This window comes from Acipenser ruthenus, chromosome 3, assembly GCF_902713425.1.
Source record: "Acipenser ruthenus chromosome 3, fAciRut3.2 maternal haplotype, whole genome shotgun sequence".
Classification (NCBI taxonomy): domain Eukaryota; kingdom Metazoa; phylum Chordata; class Actinopteri; order Acipenseriformes; family Acipenseridae; genus Acipenser; species Acipenser ruthenus.
Genome location: NC_081191.1, coordinates 61,978,654 through 61,996,850, shown reverse-complemented (window position 1 = coordinate 61,996,850; position 18,197 = coordinate 61,978,654). Strand labels below are relative to the sequence as shown.

Below are 18,197 nucleotides of genomic sequence, written 5' to 3'. Positions count from 1 at the left end.
GTCGAAGCCACATTTTCCAAAGTTATTGGGTACTTTGAGAACGTTTGGGCAATCACTGTGCTGACAATAATAGTATCTACAGAAAGTATGAACATGACATCAGCACAAAACAAGTCCGGTTTATTAGCCTTGAAATCATAAAAAGAAAATCTAATTGACAGAACTGGGCGGTGCAAGGCATCGGGAGACGCGTCAAAAATCACACGATTACGATTAAGATTGTCGGCGTTGGACAGTGTTTTAGCTGATGGACAGACAGTTCTGTCGCACAAAGTCACCAATACATACCTCTGCAATAAACAGTGGCTGTCCAGCAAAGCACAGTGCTCTGACAAACTCATTAACACAGTCATTCTGCGCTTTTTTTTTTTTTTTTATTAAAGCGTGTGTAAAAGCCTTAAATGGATTGTTTGACTCTCACTTTATTGTTTTAGTTTAATGTGTCGCTTATTTTTCAGTATGTTCTTTTATTGGCAGCGCGAACATGTACACCTCTGCAGCAGTATTTGCACGCTATGCATCTTCTGCTTCATCTGACCCACTTCTACTATTTTTGCTTTTTGTATACTTCGAACCATTCATTTTCTTTTGAAGATTCATAAACTGATTTACGTTTTTTCCCCATTCCTCATCCACTAAAATTATTATATTTTTGTATATTTTAATTTAGTTTTTGATCAAGCTAGTAGTTACTACGCCCAGCAATTGCCACAATAATCAGACTTTGATTGGCCAACATAATCAGGTGATAATGTGTTTGCGAAGTGGCAGAGAACCACGTTTGAACTTTATTTGATCCTCTGATGTCTTAACGTCTGCTGTATCCTAGGGTACAGTGTTCCTTTTTACAATGTCAGAGTCAAAATAAAACAGCATTTTAATTCAAAATGTTGTGTATTTCCTATAAAATAGTACCGGGAAAATATTGAATAATAGTTAAAAATCAGATATAAATCAGTAAAAACCGACGTCCATTTAAAAAAAAAAAAGAAAATCCTGTAATTTATCGGTAAAATTCAGTATAAACCGGAAACGCGGAAACACCAAATATATTTTATGTCAATACTAAACAGCTTCAAAGGTGTATAACAAGTTTAAAACCTGCAATGTTTTACTCCATACTTATTTACTGCCATACATAAGAAAACATGTTTAAACAGTTTAATTTTTCTGCACTTGTGAAAACCAAAGAATGTCTGGGTATAGAAACTGGTATAGGCAGCTGGCTCTAATTTAATAATAATGAGGCCCAGGCCAACTGCCAAAACAATAAAACAATTGCCAATTAATAATTAAACAATTAACACAAATTAAACAATGTAGGCTGGCAGGGAGTCTTTTAATCCTGTCCCTGCCACAAAATACACTGGCCATACCAAGGCCATCTCCCCCTTAAAACATAACCACCCACCAAGTCCAAAAATTTCATTTTTCGCCCTTTCCTACGGGTGGGCTTGAGGATGGGCTGGTCCTTCCGGCGCCTCTGGTAAGGGGCCGCGAACTGGTGAAGAGGGACCCAGACAGCTTGACTGGGGCGACTGCAGCGCAAGTCAGCGACCGGGAGCAAGGAGTGACAGGCAGAGGTGTACGGCTGTGGACCGGCGCAGCGACGTCTGGAGCCTCAGGGGGAACACACTCAGTTTTTGGTTCCCGCAGTCAGGGGTTTCTCACAGGCGGAGGTGGGACGTGAACGCTTATGTCTTCATATTTGATTGCGTCACCAACCCTGACCCTTACCCCCGTGCACACTACACTCTCCCCTGCCAGCCTCAAGTCCGCCCTCGGACTTGCTCACCAGGGTACAGGCTTCCAAGTGCATTCCGGGGTACCTGCATTCACTTCTGACGCCAGTGTAACAATCTCGGTTTCTGCAGACAGGGGTTTCTCACAGGCGGAGGTGGGACATGAACCCGGGACCTCCCGCACTGAAGCATAGCTCTGATACCGCTGTACAAAAGAGCCGACTCCCTTGCAGGAGCTGGTATCGGGCTTATGTCTTCATATTTGATTGCGTCACCTACCAGCCCTGACCTCTACCCCCAGTGCACACTACAGTATATATGTATATGCATGCATGCAGGGGTGTGCAATTAAAGAAAAAAATATATATCTTGTCCAAGGGACAAAATGCTAGAAAAATCTACTTGCTCCCTCACCATCCCACAAAACACACACACACAAATGGAATATCACTTTTAGGATTTTGCTTTTATTAAAGAATGAACAGTCAATTAGTGGTTATTAATATGTTTTGCTTCAGGAAATCAAATAAAGAAAAAATCAAACTACATCAGACTTTTAGGTAGGAGATCACTAAATTACACTTATTGAGACATTTCTAAAGAAATTAATTTGAGTACATTTTAAAACATATTTTTTAAGTTCAAACTAGGTAATTGTTGGGTATATTTCATCATAGAGTGAAAACGTTATTCTCTTAATATTCAGAGTCTCAGCTGTTTAGGAAGGTATAATACGGTATACTCTCGTTGGATATTTGTAGTGCATAAACTGTTGCCAGAAACAATGAGAAATTTGGTGACTTTTCAGTGAAACCCTGAAATCAGCGGTAGATGTACCGTTTGTGAATATGATGTGGTATTTAAGTACCATAACTGCTCTGTCCAGTTCTCCCCAAGCAAGTTTTTTTGATATTACAAAAAAACCCCAAAAAACAGTTGATTTCAAGAGTAATTTGTTTTGATAATTATGGGGGGTAATTACAGCTGTGAAAAAAGTTTTGCAGTACTCTACAGAATTAACTAGTTTTGCTTCATAAAGTCAAATGAAACCTGCTAAATAATATTCCATTAACATATTTAATTACATACCTAGGGCTACTGATTTTCCGGAATCATGGAATTAGACATTGGGAATGGAATTTTGCAGTGTTGTCTTTTTCACTTCACAACTCTAGTTTTCTGCGTTTTTTTTTTTTTTTTTTGCACTACATCCAGCCAAGTTGAGAGAATTCATGTGACTTCACTTGCGTGTCTCTGCTGAAACTCAACATGGCGGCTGCATCAACGAAGAAAAAATGTGCAATGTTTCAGCAAAAGACAGAGCTAAAACATTGTTTGATTACACTATGTAACACAATTTTTGTTCCTGGGTAGTAAGTGTTATTTCCTAATTGCTTATGCCTCAAAAGTATAGAAAATGGCTATTATTCCCCACAAACTTTGCTTTTGTGACCAGGACAGTGATATTTTGAAATTGACCTATTTCCAATGAGAAAATGGGAGAATTTGTGTCTTTTCGTTCACATAAAGTCAGAAAAAACAACATATGAATCCAAATTAACATGTATTTATACTAAAGTAATACACAAATGACTACAAAAGATTTAGAAGTGAGTAGTTTTTCGAGATTTACGATTATACTGTAAATCACTTTCACGAATCAGCCCCCAAATGTAGTCTCCCATCATGTTCTCGTTATACTGTCCTTGGTAGCGGCGTTCAAAGTCCAGTATATCCTGGTGGAAGTGCTCGTCTTGCTCCTCCGAGTACGCTCCCATGTTCTCCTTGAATTTATCAAGATGAGCATCAAGGATATGGACTTTGAGGGACATCCTACAGCCCATTGTGCCGTAGTTCTTCACCAGAGTCTCAACCAGCTCCACATAGTTTTCGGCCTTGTGATTGCCCAGGAAGCCCCGAACCACTGCGACAAAGCTGTTCCAAGTCACTTTCTCCTTACTAGTGAGCTTCTTGGGGAATTCATTGCACTCCAGGATCTTCTTTATCTGTGGTCCGACGAAGACACCGGCTTTGACCTTTGCCTCAGACAGCTTAAGGAAGAAGTCTTGAAGGTACTTGAAGGCTGCCGACTCCTTATCTAGAGCTCTGACAAATTGTTTCATAAGGCCCAATTTGATGTGCAGTGGTGGCATCAGCACCTTCCGGGGGTCCACCAGTGGCTCCCACTTGACGTTGTTCCTCCCCACAGAGAACTCGGTCCGCTGTGGCCAGTCCTGCCTGTGGTAGTGCGCCTTGGTGTCCCTGCTGTCCCAAAGGCAAAGATAGCAGGGAAACTTGGTAAAACCGCCTTGGAGACCCATCAGGAATGCCACCATTTTGAAGTCTCCTATGACCTTGATGCCATCTCAGAAAAATGCAGATATGTATCCACTTAGGCAGCTGGAACTAAACTGAACTGGTGGGCTTAAGGCCCCTGTATTTATACTACTATTTATATTACTGGAAAGTTCTAGAAAGTTGTAGAAGTTACTCCAAGTTTACTTAGCACTGAATCTATCTGGAATGTTCTGGAAAATAGGTCAATTTCAAAATATCACTGTCCTGGTCACAAATGCAAAGTTTGTGGGGAATAATAGCCATTTTCTATACTTTTGAGGCATAAGCAATTAGGAAATAACACTTACTACCCAGGAACAAAAAAAATAAATAAATTTGTTACACGGTGTTATCTATATGAGGAAGGTAGGATACTATTCTGCAACTGATGATGTCATCCGATTCGATCATGTACGAGTCAATACCATTAAGATCATATTGCCAGTCGTAAACTCGTAGAGAACAAGAAAGCAAAAAAAAGACGGCACCAAATGCGAAGCACTGCATGAAAAACTTAGACCTAAGGTACTGTGCTCAAGACAGGGCTTTCTTTATTATTTAAGCTAAGTTGTTTGCATATTTAATCATTGTTTAGTTTATTTCTTTCCACTCTACCTGCATTTAATAAAGCTAGAATTAGCAATGTTAAACCATAACTGTTTCTTAATTAAATTATCTGATGATGAAGAAACAAGCTCAAAGCTATTTTTTAGCTATACATTTCTTAAAGGTAATTAATCGTGTTACTGTGTAAAGGATGTAGTCGCAACACAACACACCATTTGTTTCATTAGACATTCTGTCTGGAGACACAGCTCTTGTTAAATTTAGCAAATAACAAGGCATACATAACAATGGAACAATTGGGAGGATTAATTATGTGTTTACATTAAAAGGGGCACTATTTAAATTACAATCGGGTGATACTCAGCAGTGAAGATGTGTAAAGCAAGTCAACACGCCTTTTTTTAATTGTTTCATATTTTATCCTGGTTATTGTAATGCCAGTAAAACGCTAAACTTCATTTGTGAAGTACGATAAATAGGATTACTCTCACAAGACATTGATGGACTGTTGCTAGACTGTTTCATATTGTTGTTATTGTAATGCCAGCAATAAGCTAAACAGGTATTTTCAAAACACGTTCATTTGTAGACTGAACTACAGTGTTAGTGGAAGACTGTAAATATGATTCTCACAACAGTGCTGGACATTTGTTTTCTTAACTGATATAATATAATTAAGGTTCCCTGCTTCAGGTGCTTTACTTACTATTAAAGCAGTCTGATTTAAAACCATGACTTTAATAATAATAAAAAAAATAATAAAAAACATAATTGGTCATTTTTGAAAAACGGAATTTGCTATTCCCAGAATGGAAAATCAGTAGCCATACATAGCTCTTCGCAATTTTCCATGTACTTAATGAAAAACTATAAAAAATAGAAAAATGTGACATTTCGAAATCTAACATAATACTGTACTACTATTATAGCTTATGGTAGAGTTTTACGATATAAAGTTGTAGTTTATTTGATTAAATGGTGTTCATGTAGTTTCTTTTTTTAATTACAGTAGTCTCCGGCTAAGAGAACACTCCTTGGGAAGCAAGCAAAGTGTTCTTATAGCTGAAGTCAGAGTTAGCCACAAGACACAATATGAATCAGTCAATCAGTAAATACATACATATTTACATGACATGACGCATGTGCATCAATATATGAAATGAACTGAATAAGTAAAAGCAAAACAGTAGGCAAGTGTATGTTAATAAACTATAATAATAAAGTAACAGACAAACTAACAGTCAAAAAGCTTAAATCGCTATGTACTATGAAATTAGCTGGTGGGTGTGTTTCGGGCTACCACAAAGGCAGAGGCAAAAATAATGGGCGTTACTTAGGGTTAACTTAATGTTAATAAACTGTCAGACTAAATGAACACAGCACCCCGACACACATTACAAAATGCAGCAGCAAGATGCAAGATATGCACATTATTTAACAGAATGGTGAAGCAACTCACCAGAACAGGAAACACCAAATTGCTCAGCGACTTGTGTGTGATTCAAGTTTTTTTCAAGAGCTTTTTTTCTAACTTTGTGTAGCAAGAGAAACAGTGGTGCATTTTGCCGTTTGTTTACATGTAATTTTGTAGCAATGAGGTGCACGCATGGAAATCAGAATACAAAATAATTCAATGATATGAGGGCGGTTCGGGAAAGATTTATTAAACCAATCAGTGTCCATCAAGAAACCCTCGCGATGACAAGTCGCTTTTTTACAAAACAGTACTGTATCCATTGTCAACGAATCGCTATCGGTGCCAAGAAGCATTTACAATGGGAAAAATCTGTTTCGCCACAAGGGTGTTCCTTTAGGCAAAGTGTTCTCTTAGCTGTTTCTGTACGTGGAGATTACTGTATCTCAATCCTAAAATTCTAGGTGATGCAAAATGCATTTGTGCACATCATTTATCATACAGGATACACTTTTATCCACCCCTGTCGAACTTTTTTTTTTTTTTGTTAGCTTGCATGAATTAACTGAATTTTGACTGTTTCCGTCACAGAATCTTGACTGTTTCGGTCACTTTTTTTTACCTTCATATCTTGACTGAGCCCGATTTCTGTTTCGCTTAATTTTTATTTCAGACAGACAGGATAAATTATGTGAATTGTTAATCGCTGATCCTAATTGCATTGTGCTTTTGTTATTTTCACTCGTTTAACAGTTGTCCTGACAGATTTTCTTTTCAGCATAAAATACCCAGAATGGAGTCTACACTTATAGCAAGTCATCATTTAAAATCTCCTTGGTTTGTAGCAAAGAAAAAAAAAAAACCTTAAACACAGTTTTTAATGAATAGTTTTCTCTTTATTAGGCTGCAGAGACCGCTTAACAACCACTAATTAACATTTAAAGGTTGGTAGAGATTTGGAAAAAAACAAAAAGTTCAAGCCCTAGTTATAATACAAAATGTGGTGAACAATATAGCTTATAAAAGTAAACACTTGATTAGGGAAACCACAGATATATAATAAAACATGTTAAAGAAATTATTCTTGCAAATCTGTTTTGTTAAAGAAAGATATGAACTATATGAAAGATAAAGTCAATGGGCTCTATGTATTAATATTACTTACATGTTCATAATTCGTAGCCTCCGTCTTTAGTAGAATTTTTGCGTGCAATGTACTAAACAGCTATTTTTCATAAACAACTACCATAATATCACTGCAAGTTTACGAACAGCATAAATTACTGCTCATTATGCAGGAGAGATCGGAATTTGCATCTCATTATAAATAGATTTGCAACCCGAAAGTCAAGATTTAGAACTTCCTTCTGGCAAAGATAAATGAGTGGTATACTAGTGAACAGAAAGTAGGAGGCAAATATAATAGGATCGAGCTATGGCTTCTGCAGACTCTGACCTTGAAGCTACTATGGCACTGACCAAAAAGAAAAAAAAAACAAATTTTCACAAAGACAAAATTGATCTGTTAGTTAGTGAAATGGAAAAAAAGGAAGAAATAGTATTTAACACTTCACAGTGAAAGAAATAACTAACAATCACTGGGACCCTGTAAGTGACAGACACTTGACATTTAAAAAAAATGGCATGACTTTGGAGGATTACAAAAAAGAAAGCAGCAGAAAATAAAAAACAAACAGCACAAACTGAATGTGATGTGTTAAACATAGCGCAGACCCTGGGCACAGCGAAAACAAACCAAATTGTAGATCTAAAAGAAAGGGTCCCCAAAAATGGAAAGCATAGATAAAACTAAGCTTGTTTCTATATATGGACGTTTACCGTGGTAAATTTGCACGGTAATTCTCCAGTTTACCATGTTTGTACTCTTCTGTACCCTAAACATGCTTCCCTATGCTTTCAGTGCTTTAATTTAAGAATATCTCAGAAAACCTTTGTTTGAGTCTATGTATATTTTAGTTGTGTAATGGAAAAAAGTACAGTATATATAGTAGGCTACACAAGTAATTACTTTTCGTTGTATTTCAGTTGTCTATGCACTACATAATTAATTACTGAGAAGAAAAGATTTCAGGTTGTGTTTAAAGAACTCTGCAATGATTTGTTTCCGTATTTCCCTTCCATTTCCAAACCTTAAAATATAAAATAAACCAAAACAAAATGCATTTATTGCCATTGTTATTTAATATAGACTATTAATAAATACATTTGGTGTGGTTTATTTTATATTTTAAAGTGCTTTATTTTAAAGTAACTAAAAGTTCGGAAACGTTTAAATAGGAAGTTTCACATCCGAACAGCTAGTCGCAAACCAAACCAAAGTTGTAAATCAGGAAAAAATGATAATATGTCTAGTGTAAGCACGAAACTTTGATATTATAATGAGATTCATACATTTGCATTACGAAAGTAGTTTGAAACGAACAGTCGTAACTAAACTAAGGGATGAAACTAAGTTAAGGGAGTGAAAATTACTTTAATACATCGCGGGTAGGTCTACGAAGTCACAAAAACCTACGAAAAGTCAAGATAAGAAAGAAAAATCAATGCTATATAGAGCCCATTATGTATAGCCATAGGTAATACTGTGGGCTAATGTGCCATACTTTATTTTGTTTGCAAAAATCTATTTTGTTACATTTAAAACTGTATTGTGGAAATATGTTTTCATTTAGTTGTATTTTTCACCCTGCATTTGCTTTAAATTAGCTGTTGAAATTAGCAAACGATGGCAATTTAAAACAACTACTGTCTCAAAAATAGCTACATTGTTAGCATGCTGCTTTTACCCCTGTCTGGTTCACATCAATTTTATTGCATTCCCTTCATCACCTCCCTTTATTGAGGTCTGAAACTAAACTGATGGAGTACTGGATATTTGTTATCCCTCTGGCTAACTAAGAGTAGAAAATTTCAGTTCATACAAACTAGAGATTGACAGACTCCAAAGGGTATTATAGCTGTAATATCATACTGAATAAAGGAAGGCTGATGACAGAATTCTAGTTATGTTTATATTTTACTAGCTGAAGTGCCTGGCGTTGCCCGGGGAAATTCAATATTTCGTGCATGACAAATTGGAGAATGGTAGCCTTATGTTTTCCTATAAGTTACCGATCATGGGTGTCGCACAATGCGCTTCGGACCCCTTTTCCTTTTTTTAACTTTATTTTTTTTTAGTTTGTGGGTTTCTTTAATTTGAGATGCATGGCTACTGTAGTGAGCCAGCAATGGGGTTACTAAATAAAAGTACCCAGGGGTTCAAAATTTTGGATCCAAGAGGAGGCCATGCAAAGTTTGGTTGCACTGGCTCCTGCGGGGTCTGAATGCATATAGGAACAGAAAGAGAGACAAACTTTCTTCTTTATATATTAAGATTACATGATTGAATAATGTGTTTATTGAAGAAAAGAAAAAAAAGATTTAATGCGGCACAAATTCAATTTTGATAGGAATTTCTTTTATTTGCACTTCTGTAATTTGGTGCCCTGTATACTCAACACTTTCAACAACTATGAATTTGTGTTGTAAATTGCTAATATTTTATTAAGGTAGTGCAGGAGTAGGCAGCTTTGGTTCTCTTACTCGAATGGACTGGAAGAGCCAAGGTTGCATAACGTTGAGCTAGTGTAGAAGTAAAACAATGTTTGATGTTAAAGGTTTCTTCCTGTAACATTTTTGATATTATAGGAAGAAAACAATTGAAACAAGAACTGTTTCTACCTGTAACAAATCTACTTTTGTAATACAATGTTGGTTTTGTTTTTATTTAATTGGGGGGAAAACTTATTTCTGTTGGACGTCAGCCTTATTGAAAACAGACTGCCATATTGTCTGGAAGCAATTTTTTGCTTGAATGTTCTTTGTTTAAGTACCACCTGTTTTAGCCTCAGGAAATAAAACGGGGTTCCTTCAAGTGGACACAAAAATGGAAATTGAACGCAAAATTGTATTTATTGTAGTCATAACAGGGTCCAACTTATTTACCTATCTTCACTTTGAAAAGATCAACTTGTGGAATATTAGTATGTTCATTTACTTTTCAGGCAGCTATTCAGTCTCAGCTCGATGGGGTACGAACTGGTCTAAGTCAACTCCATAATGCCTTGGGGGATGTGAAGGACATCCAACGGTCCCTGGGAGACGTTAGCAAGGACTGGAGACAGAGCATCAACACCATAGAGAACTTGAAGGATGTGAAGGATGCAGTCGTGCAGCACAGCCAACTGGCTGCAGCTGTGGAGAACCTCAAAAACATTTTCTCAGGTAATTCAGCAATGCAAAACCTGCTTGGCTGCCACCATGCTAGACAGCATTTAGCACAAGGAAACAACTCTTTCCCTAAGCACTGATTTTATTATTATTATTATTATTATTATTATTATTATGATAGTTGTTTGTTGTACTAAAACCTAAATCACAGCAAATATTATTAACTGCCTCAGTTAGTTTTTATATACTTGTACATGTGGTTATCAGGTATATTTCAGAACTGGGATGTGCAGTTTTGTCTATTTATAACTAGACTTGATCCTTTTTCGATATTTTTCAGGGGCTCACAAAATACTGTAACAAAACACTTACCTTTTAGAGTATATATCTGACTAGTGTTCTACGTTAGAGCACTATGAAACATGTTAATTATGCAACAGGTTTCACAATTTTCAGTTTGAGTCGTTTCTGACCATGGTGTGATCGAGTGTGGCGTAGATACTGGTATCCAACGTCACCAATAAAAAAGCATCCGGTATGATTGACACCCATTCATTTGTTGTGAGTTTCCTCATCTTGCATATCTTTGTACTGGCCATGTTGGGTCAGCTGCAGGTCAAAAGCAAAAAATACATTGAAAATGATTGTAGCAAGGTCCCTGTAACCCGTTGCACAATTAACAGAATTCATGATGTTTCAATTAAGAACCTGATTCGGCTCAAAATTTTTGAACAAGTTGTTTATTTGGTCAAAGTAAAGCTATTAAAGATCAGTTTTTTTTGTAAATACAGTACATGCAATGTGAAAGTAGCATGATTCCCACTAGCTCACACAACCACCATGTTGCTTTCCTACAGCTTTCACTCTGTCTTCACGGTACTGTCTTGCTGATTCCCCCCCCCCACTGTAATGCTACCTTTACTCACATTTCACATGACATTCTTATTGTAAAGTAAAGCAACTGCAGCAGTACTTTTATGACAGCAACTGTCAACAACAGATATACAAAAAAAAAAAAAATACACATTTTATATTGTGGTGATTTGAAGTTCTGCGCTGGTGATGACCTCAACGCATTCTAAAAATAGCCAGAGACAAAATGTAGCTGCTGGATGATTTCAAAACAAGCCAAATGTAACTACATTACCCCGAATCATATGTCAGCCAAACATGTGCATCAGCCTCTCTCTCTCTCTCGCCGAGTCAGTGAGAGAGACTGATGTTTGTGTAGCTGACACACAAGATTGTGGGTAATGTAGTTGACCTCTGCTCTGCTTTTGCTAACCGCACATGTCAGTCAGTGCTGACAAATTTGGCTTGTTTTGAAAGCATCTAGTGGGCAGATCTAGCATGTATTTTTTTCTATTGCTTTTGATTTTATGAGTTCATCACCAGCGCAGAACTTAAATCACCACAATACCCGAAAGGTATATGACCCCCCCCCCCCCCCCCCCCGGAGCTCAGCATCATACCTGCATTCAGTAAATCCGGCTGCCAACACTCTTTCTTTGTACAAAAATGTTGTTTTTGTTTGGTTTCAAGTACGAACTGTAACCATTACCTTATGGGTAGTAATCATTTGATACCATCTAACCTGCAGTGTGGAGTCGTGAGAGAGAGATCTATGAACACATAAGTGACACATAGTGTTATATCTGATTGTATTATTATTGTTCGCTTGTGTTTATCACTTATTGCAAATTGTTTTTTACGTGTTTTAGTAAAAATTACTTAACATATTGTGCACTCAGCCATGGCTGTTCGTTAGTCCCTCAACGGCTTTGTGCTCCGCTGCCCCTTCCCCAGGATCAAACGCCTTAAGCCGACTACTGGTGCTCTCTCGTAAGCTACTAGCTTAAGTTGAAGCGTAAAATAAAAAAAATATATTAAAATATTGGTAACTGATTGATTGATTACAGTTTTGTTTGAGAAGAAATAGTTTTCTCTGTTGTATTTTCTACCTTTTCCACAGAAATACCAACACGGCTGCTCGGCTCAGCTGTCCTGCGTTGAACAGAGACGCGCACACTGGGTCTATCTGCCTGAAGCTTTTCCCACAGTGTCTCTGTACCACGTTAAGATCTGCTTACAGAATTAGTGTGAAGACTGTTAGGGCTCTAGCAGTAGGCTTTCCTTGGGTTTCGATCTGTTGGTTAGCCAAAATATGCGTTATAGGTGGGCATCCCTTTATCGCTCCCATGGTAACTGTAGGTCCAGACCTGCTTCCTTTCCCGTCGGTACTTTTGTACAATGAACGAGGTTACCCTTCCGATTCACTAGCAGTTGCTGGGCTCAGCTCTGCTTTGGGTCTGATTGCTTGCAGTCCTTCCCGCAGTGTTTCGTTGCCACTCTGGTCTCTGCTTGCAGTACTATTGCGAGGGCTGTCACGGCTGACAGCAGGCTTCCTTCAGTCTTAGGGCTGTGTTGTGTTAAGCCAGAAGCTATACGGGTGGGCATCCCCGCATATTGCTTCTTCAGTAACTAGGTCACTGATCTACTACTGTCCTCAGTGAATGAGGTTACTGTAATGGTAGTGGACCGTGCTCTGCACCGTACCATACCCTGTGCACCGTTCTTGTACCATACCGTACACCATACTGTTCACTGTACCGTGTGTACCGTACCAGGGGTACTTTGTGCTATATACTGACTGTATATACCGTACATTGGGCATTATAATATGATTAGTACTATACCATATTGTTTATACCGTACTGTGCATTGCCCACCATACTGTACTGCACTGTGCTTGTTGCACTGTACTTTATGTACTGTGCTTGTGCACTATAGACACGTTCTATGTGTACTGTACTTTGTACTGTAGTAAACAGTGCAGGTGTATATTCCATACCAGACAGTACAGTCTTTGATCTAATCAGCACTATTTAGAGTAATTTACCACTGTTATCGCACTGCTAGCTGCATACATGTCTCACTGGGCTGCGATACCAGGAGAGCGGTTGTCACCACAGATACGTCCAGGCTCGACTGGGGTGCCGTGTGGAAAGGCAGGGGAGAGCAAGGAGTTTGCAGACCCCCGTGGCAGGGTCTCCATATAAATCTTCTGAAACTGCAGGCAGTTTTTCTAGCCTTGCAGAATTTTTTACAGGAGGTGCAGGGCAGACAACACTACTGTGGTGGCATACATTAACCACCAGGGCGGCCTCAGGTCCAACAGTCTCCACTGGGTTGGGCAGCGGACCTCCTTTCAAGGACAGTCCCCAGTGTCTCAGAATGGAGGCTTCATCCAGAAGTGGTGAGCCTCATTTGGAAACGGTTCGGGAGAGCACAAGTGGACCTGTTTGCCTCCCAAGAATCGACCTATTGCCCCCTTTGGTTCTCAATAACGAGAGCCGGGTACCCGCTGGCAGTAGATGCCTTGGCACACCAGTGGCCGAGGCAGCTTCTGTATGCCTTTCCTCCACTCGCCATGCTCCCACTGTGCTTGGAAAAGATCAGACAAGACCGGGCCAGGGTGTTATTAATAGCCCCTTATTGGCCCAGGAGACTGTGGTCTTCAACTGTGATACAGCTCCTGAGAGGCTAGTTGTGGAGTCTACTGAAATGCTGTGACCTGCTCAGTCAGGCTCGGGGTACGTTGTGGCATCCCAACACATCGAGCCTGCAGCTCTGGGTCTGGCCCCTGAACGGCACCATTTGAGCCATCTGGGGCTTTCTAATAGAGTCATTATCACTCTATAGAATGCCAGAGCGCAATCCACACGTTCCCAGTATGGGAGCAAGTGGGGCGTTTTTCAAATGTGGTGCCTGCCTAAGGGATTAGACCCTACAATCTGTCCCATAGCAGTTATGCTGCAGTTTTTACAGGACATATTTGATGAGGGGAAATCTCCCTTTATATTAAAGGTCTATTTGGCTGCCATTTCGGCTTCTCTAATAGAATTGATTCAGTCTCCCCAGGAGCTCATTTCCTGGTGGGGCAATTTTTAAAGGGTGCTCGGCGGCTTTGGCCGCCTGTGAAGGACATTGTCGCTTGTTGGAGGCTTAATGTGGTGCTGGAAGAGCTTATGAAGCCTCCCTTTGAGCCTTTGCATTCAAAGGAGCTGAAATATTTGTCAATGAAAGCAGCTTTCTTGCTCGCTTTTACATCTGCTAAGCGGGTGAGTGAGATGCAAGCATTTTCAGTTGCAAAAACTTGCTTAATTTTTGCAGAAGCCAGGGCGAACGTCACAGTCTTTTCATCCACCTCCTTTCCTGTCTGATAGACAGCGGCAGCTCCATACACTTTGCCTGGTGCTTTTTTTTATCTGTTATGGGGCTAAGTCCCATGGAAAGCTCTGTATAAACAGAGGCTATTAGGATGATTCACAGATACTGTTCACACTGCATATGACTGAGCCAACTTGCCCTCTCCTGAGAAGCTCACTGCCCATTCTACCAGGGGCATGGCAACTTCATGGGCTTTATTCCAGGGCGCAGCTGTCAGAGACATTTGCGATGCAGTGTGGACTAGGCCACACACTTTTACACAGTTCTATCGGCTGAATGTCGTGGATCAGCAAAACCCTGGTTTTGGAACAAAAGTGTTTAGGGTGGCCTCGAGCTCGACCCTTACAGCATAAAATTAGAGGTGAGTTCCCCACAATTTTTTAGCCGTTGCTTGTACTGGGTTTCTCATGATAATGCTCAAGGTAGCCTTGGCCTTGCAGCTTTGGAATGTCAATTCAGGTTAGATGGTATCAAAGGATTAATACCCATGAGGTAATGGTTACATTTCTATTTCAGGGAACCAGGGTTATGATAAATCATAACGTTATGTCTTTTATCGGTATTGTTCGGTTTGGAAATTTGGAATTTTATGAAAATGCCAGTTTCAGTTTGGGAAAATCATTTGTTGCATCCTTGATTGCTTGGTGTGTGAGGAGTTCCAAGGTCTGTGCTCATCTAATTAACACTAGCAGCTGAAATAATGCAGAGCTTTTTATTGATATTTGGAATGCATCAGTTTTATTTACTTTTACTTTTACCCTTCAACAGGGATTTAGTAGTGTACTGGTATCTAACATCTATATTTTCAATGTTGATTTAATTGTTAAATCAAAATGTATTTTGTTTTTCACAGTGCCAGAGATAGTCCAGGAGGCTCATAACCTGATTGAGCGAGCGGAGCTCCTACAAGCCCACCGCAAGCTGATGGACCTGGAGTGCTCACGGGACGACCTCATGTACGAGCAGTACCGCATGGACGTCAAGAACACGCACGACATGAATCTCATCCGCAATTACTTTGGGGAGGTGCAGAATCTCTCAGAGGAGCTGGCCAAGCAGCTGTGGATGGTGCTCCAGAGGTCTATGCTCACCGTCCGCCGGGACCCCACAATGGTGGTCTCTGTAGTGCGTATCATTGAACGCGAGGAGAAGATTGACAGGCGAATGCTTGACCGCAAGAAGCAGACAGCCTTCATCCCACCCGGTAGACCCAAGAAGTGGAAGGAGAAGATGTTTGAGGTCCTGGAAGGGACAGTGAGCACCAGGATTGAGGGTAGCCAGTCAGACACCCGCGAATCGGATAAAATGTGGCTTGTGCGCCTCCTGGAGATCACTCGCAAATACGTGCAGGACGATCTTATTGTGGTGAAGAACCTGATGATCCAGTGTTTCCCGCCTAACTACGACATTTTAAACAAATTCTTCACACTGTATCACAAGGCACTGTCGGTGCGTATCGAGGAACTTGCTTCAGAAGACCTTGAGGCTAACGAAATTGTTTCCCTTCTCACCTGGGTTCTAAACACATACAAAAGGTATTTTCATTTGAAAGAACAAAATACACGCATAACAACAAAAACATTTACATTATGTAATTAATATTTCAGAAAATTGGTTGTGGTGTTCCAGTAACTGTGGCTGTGAATTATGCAAGCAATAGCACACAATAGGTGTGCAGTAATTACTGCATGCCCTGGGTGCATTGGTAGTCAAAGTTGAGTATGTTCAACCACCCAGGAAATGCTGCTTAATTAATTGTTCATTTATATTTGTATATAAGGATATTTATTGACTTATTTATTTCTGTACCGCATCTTGAATGTATTGATTTTCTTTAACAGTCAGGAACCAATACAATGTTTCTGATTTGAACAGGTTGGATTTTAGCACCCGAAGCATAACAGATGTGAATAACTAGTCAAAACTGATTTATGACTGGCGATATGTTAATAAAAATATCGAAACAACCTTAATTAAGTTGAAAAAGATATTGCAAGTATCCATACAACAAAGCAGAAAGCTAGAGAAAGTAATGTTGTATTTTGAACCCTACAGACTGTGTTCAGTAACACTAACCACATTGCTATGACCTGCCCTGAAGGGATCAACCTCATAAAAGGAAGGGAACAAAAAAAAGAAACGGTCATAACAAATATATATCTATATAAATCCCTATTACTTCTGTGTGATGCAGACAAAAGTAGATGACTCAACTGAAAAAAGAATTGGACAGAAATTGTATTTCAGTATATTTTAGGTATTTGTGTGTACATTGTCAGTATTGCCAACCACACCTCTGCAGAAATCATGAGACAAACTCTTAGAAATCAAGAGATTTGGTGTCCGATTCGTAAGGTTTTATTTTTCAAAACAACCAATATTTCAATGCTAATTTTCAGTTGTTTTTTTTTAAAACAAAAGCTTATATTGCATCTATAACACCTCAAATCTCTTGCGAACGTCTATTGCTGCTTCTCAAAATGCATAACAAAATCAGACAATCGAGATCACCATTCAACATTATCTATTATCATACTTGTTAGGAATACTACATTATTTGCAATGAAATGCTACAAACTTGTCTGTTAGGCATATTGGTAAAGCATATTGTACCGTAAACATCATTGTATAGGTCACGCTCGCGTAAAAGCTACCACCCCCCCCCCCCCCCCCCTCTTTTTAGACTTCAATTTTAGGAAAACACAATTTTTTTGTTTTAAAATACTTTTTTTTACAATTGATTTTTTCCTACATGCTCAACACCGATAAACACAGGTTTAGTTTTGAAATAACCCTTGTTTGCAACATTTTATTCCATTAATAATTTTACAGTGTTGTTTTTTGTTTTTGGTTAAACTGCTAGAAACAATTGTTTTTCAACATTTCTAAATAATTGGTTTAAGTAAATTAGTGCAATGTCAAAATACAGATCTAATACTACTACAGCTGTACATTCCAGTAGTAACAGTGTAAACCACTGGCAAATGGTATTTGAATGGATTTACAAAGTAATAATTAACAGAGTGTAAAATCAAGTTATACATCCCACATCACATCTGTATTAACCAATTTTTATTTTAAATTATCAAGTACCCAAACACTTCAAGAACATCTTCTTTGCTTTATTGAACATTTTTTTCCAAAACCATACTTAGACAATAGTTTTACAAATTTGTTGTATTAATACAAATGTAAAAGAAAAGTATCAAACAGTGCTGCTTACAGTAATTAAAAAAGCAAAAAAAAACAATAAACTAAACCGTGCACCATCTGATAACTAGTAAACAAAACATCATAGTGTTGCATACAGTGTAGTACAATTACGTAAAATTTCCAGCTGTACAAATACATTCATTTTGTTTTGTTAATCAGAAACATAACCATGTACATACTTTACAAGTGTCCCACTGCGTTGCACTGACATGTAGAACAAGTTACAGTATGTATGTATGTATGTATTAGTCATTCAAAGTACTCCATTCAAACAAAATGTTTTCTACATCGGGCCATAAACGCGTTCCTCATCTATCAGGTCATTTTTCTTAAGTTTTAAGTTTGTCTTTGTTTCATCTCCAGTCACTTACTGTTTTTTCAGCATTGCGATTGCCATGCATTTCGGCAAATTCAGCAACAAGCAGTTTCAAATCTGTTGTGTAGCATTTTCGTTTTTTGTCTGA

At 38.6% G+C, this 18,197-nt stretch overlaps 1 protein-coding gene across 1 annotated transcript in view; it reads left to right on the top strand.

Moving 5' to 3' along the window:
• LOC117394832 (exocyst complex component 3-like) overlaps nucleotides 1–18,197 on the top strand; it is a 52,918-nt gene that overhangs the window by 11,227 nt on the left and 23,494 nt on the right. The window contains exons 3-4 of the mRNA XM_059014736.1: nucleotides 10,125–10,344; nucleotides 15,374–16,055. Of these exons, the coding sequence (XP_058870719.1) occupies nucleotides 10,125–10,344; nucleotides 15,374–16,055 (902 nt within the window). The remainder of the gene's footprint in view (nucleotides 1–10,124; nucleotides 10,345–15,373; nucleotides 16,056–18,197) is intronic.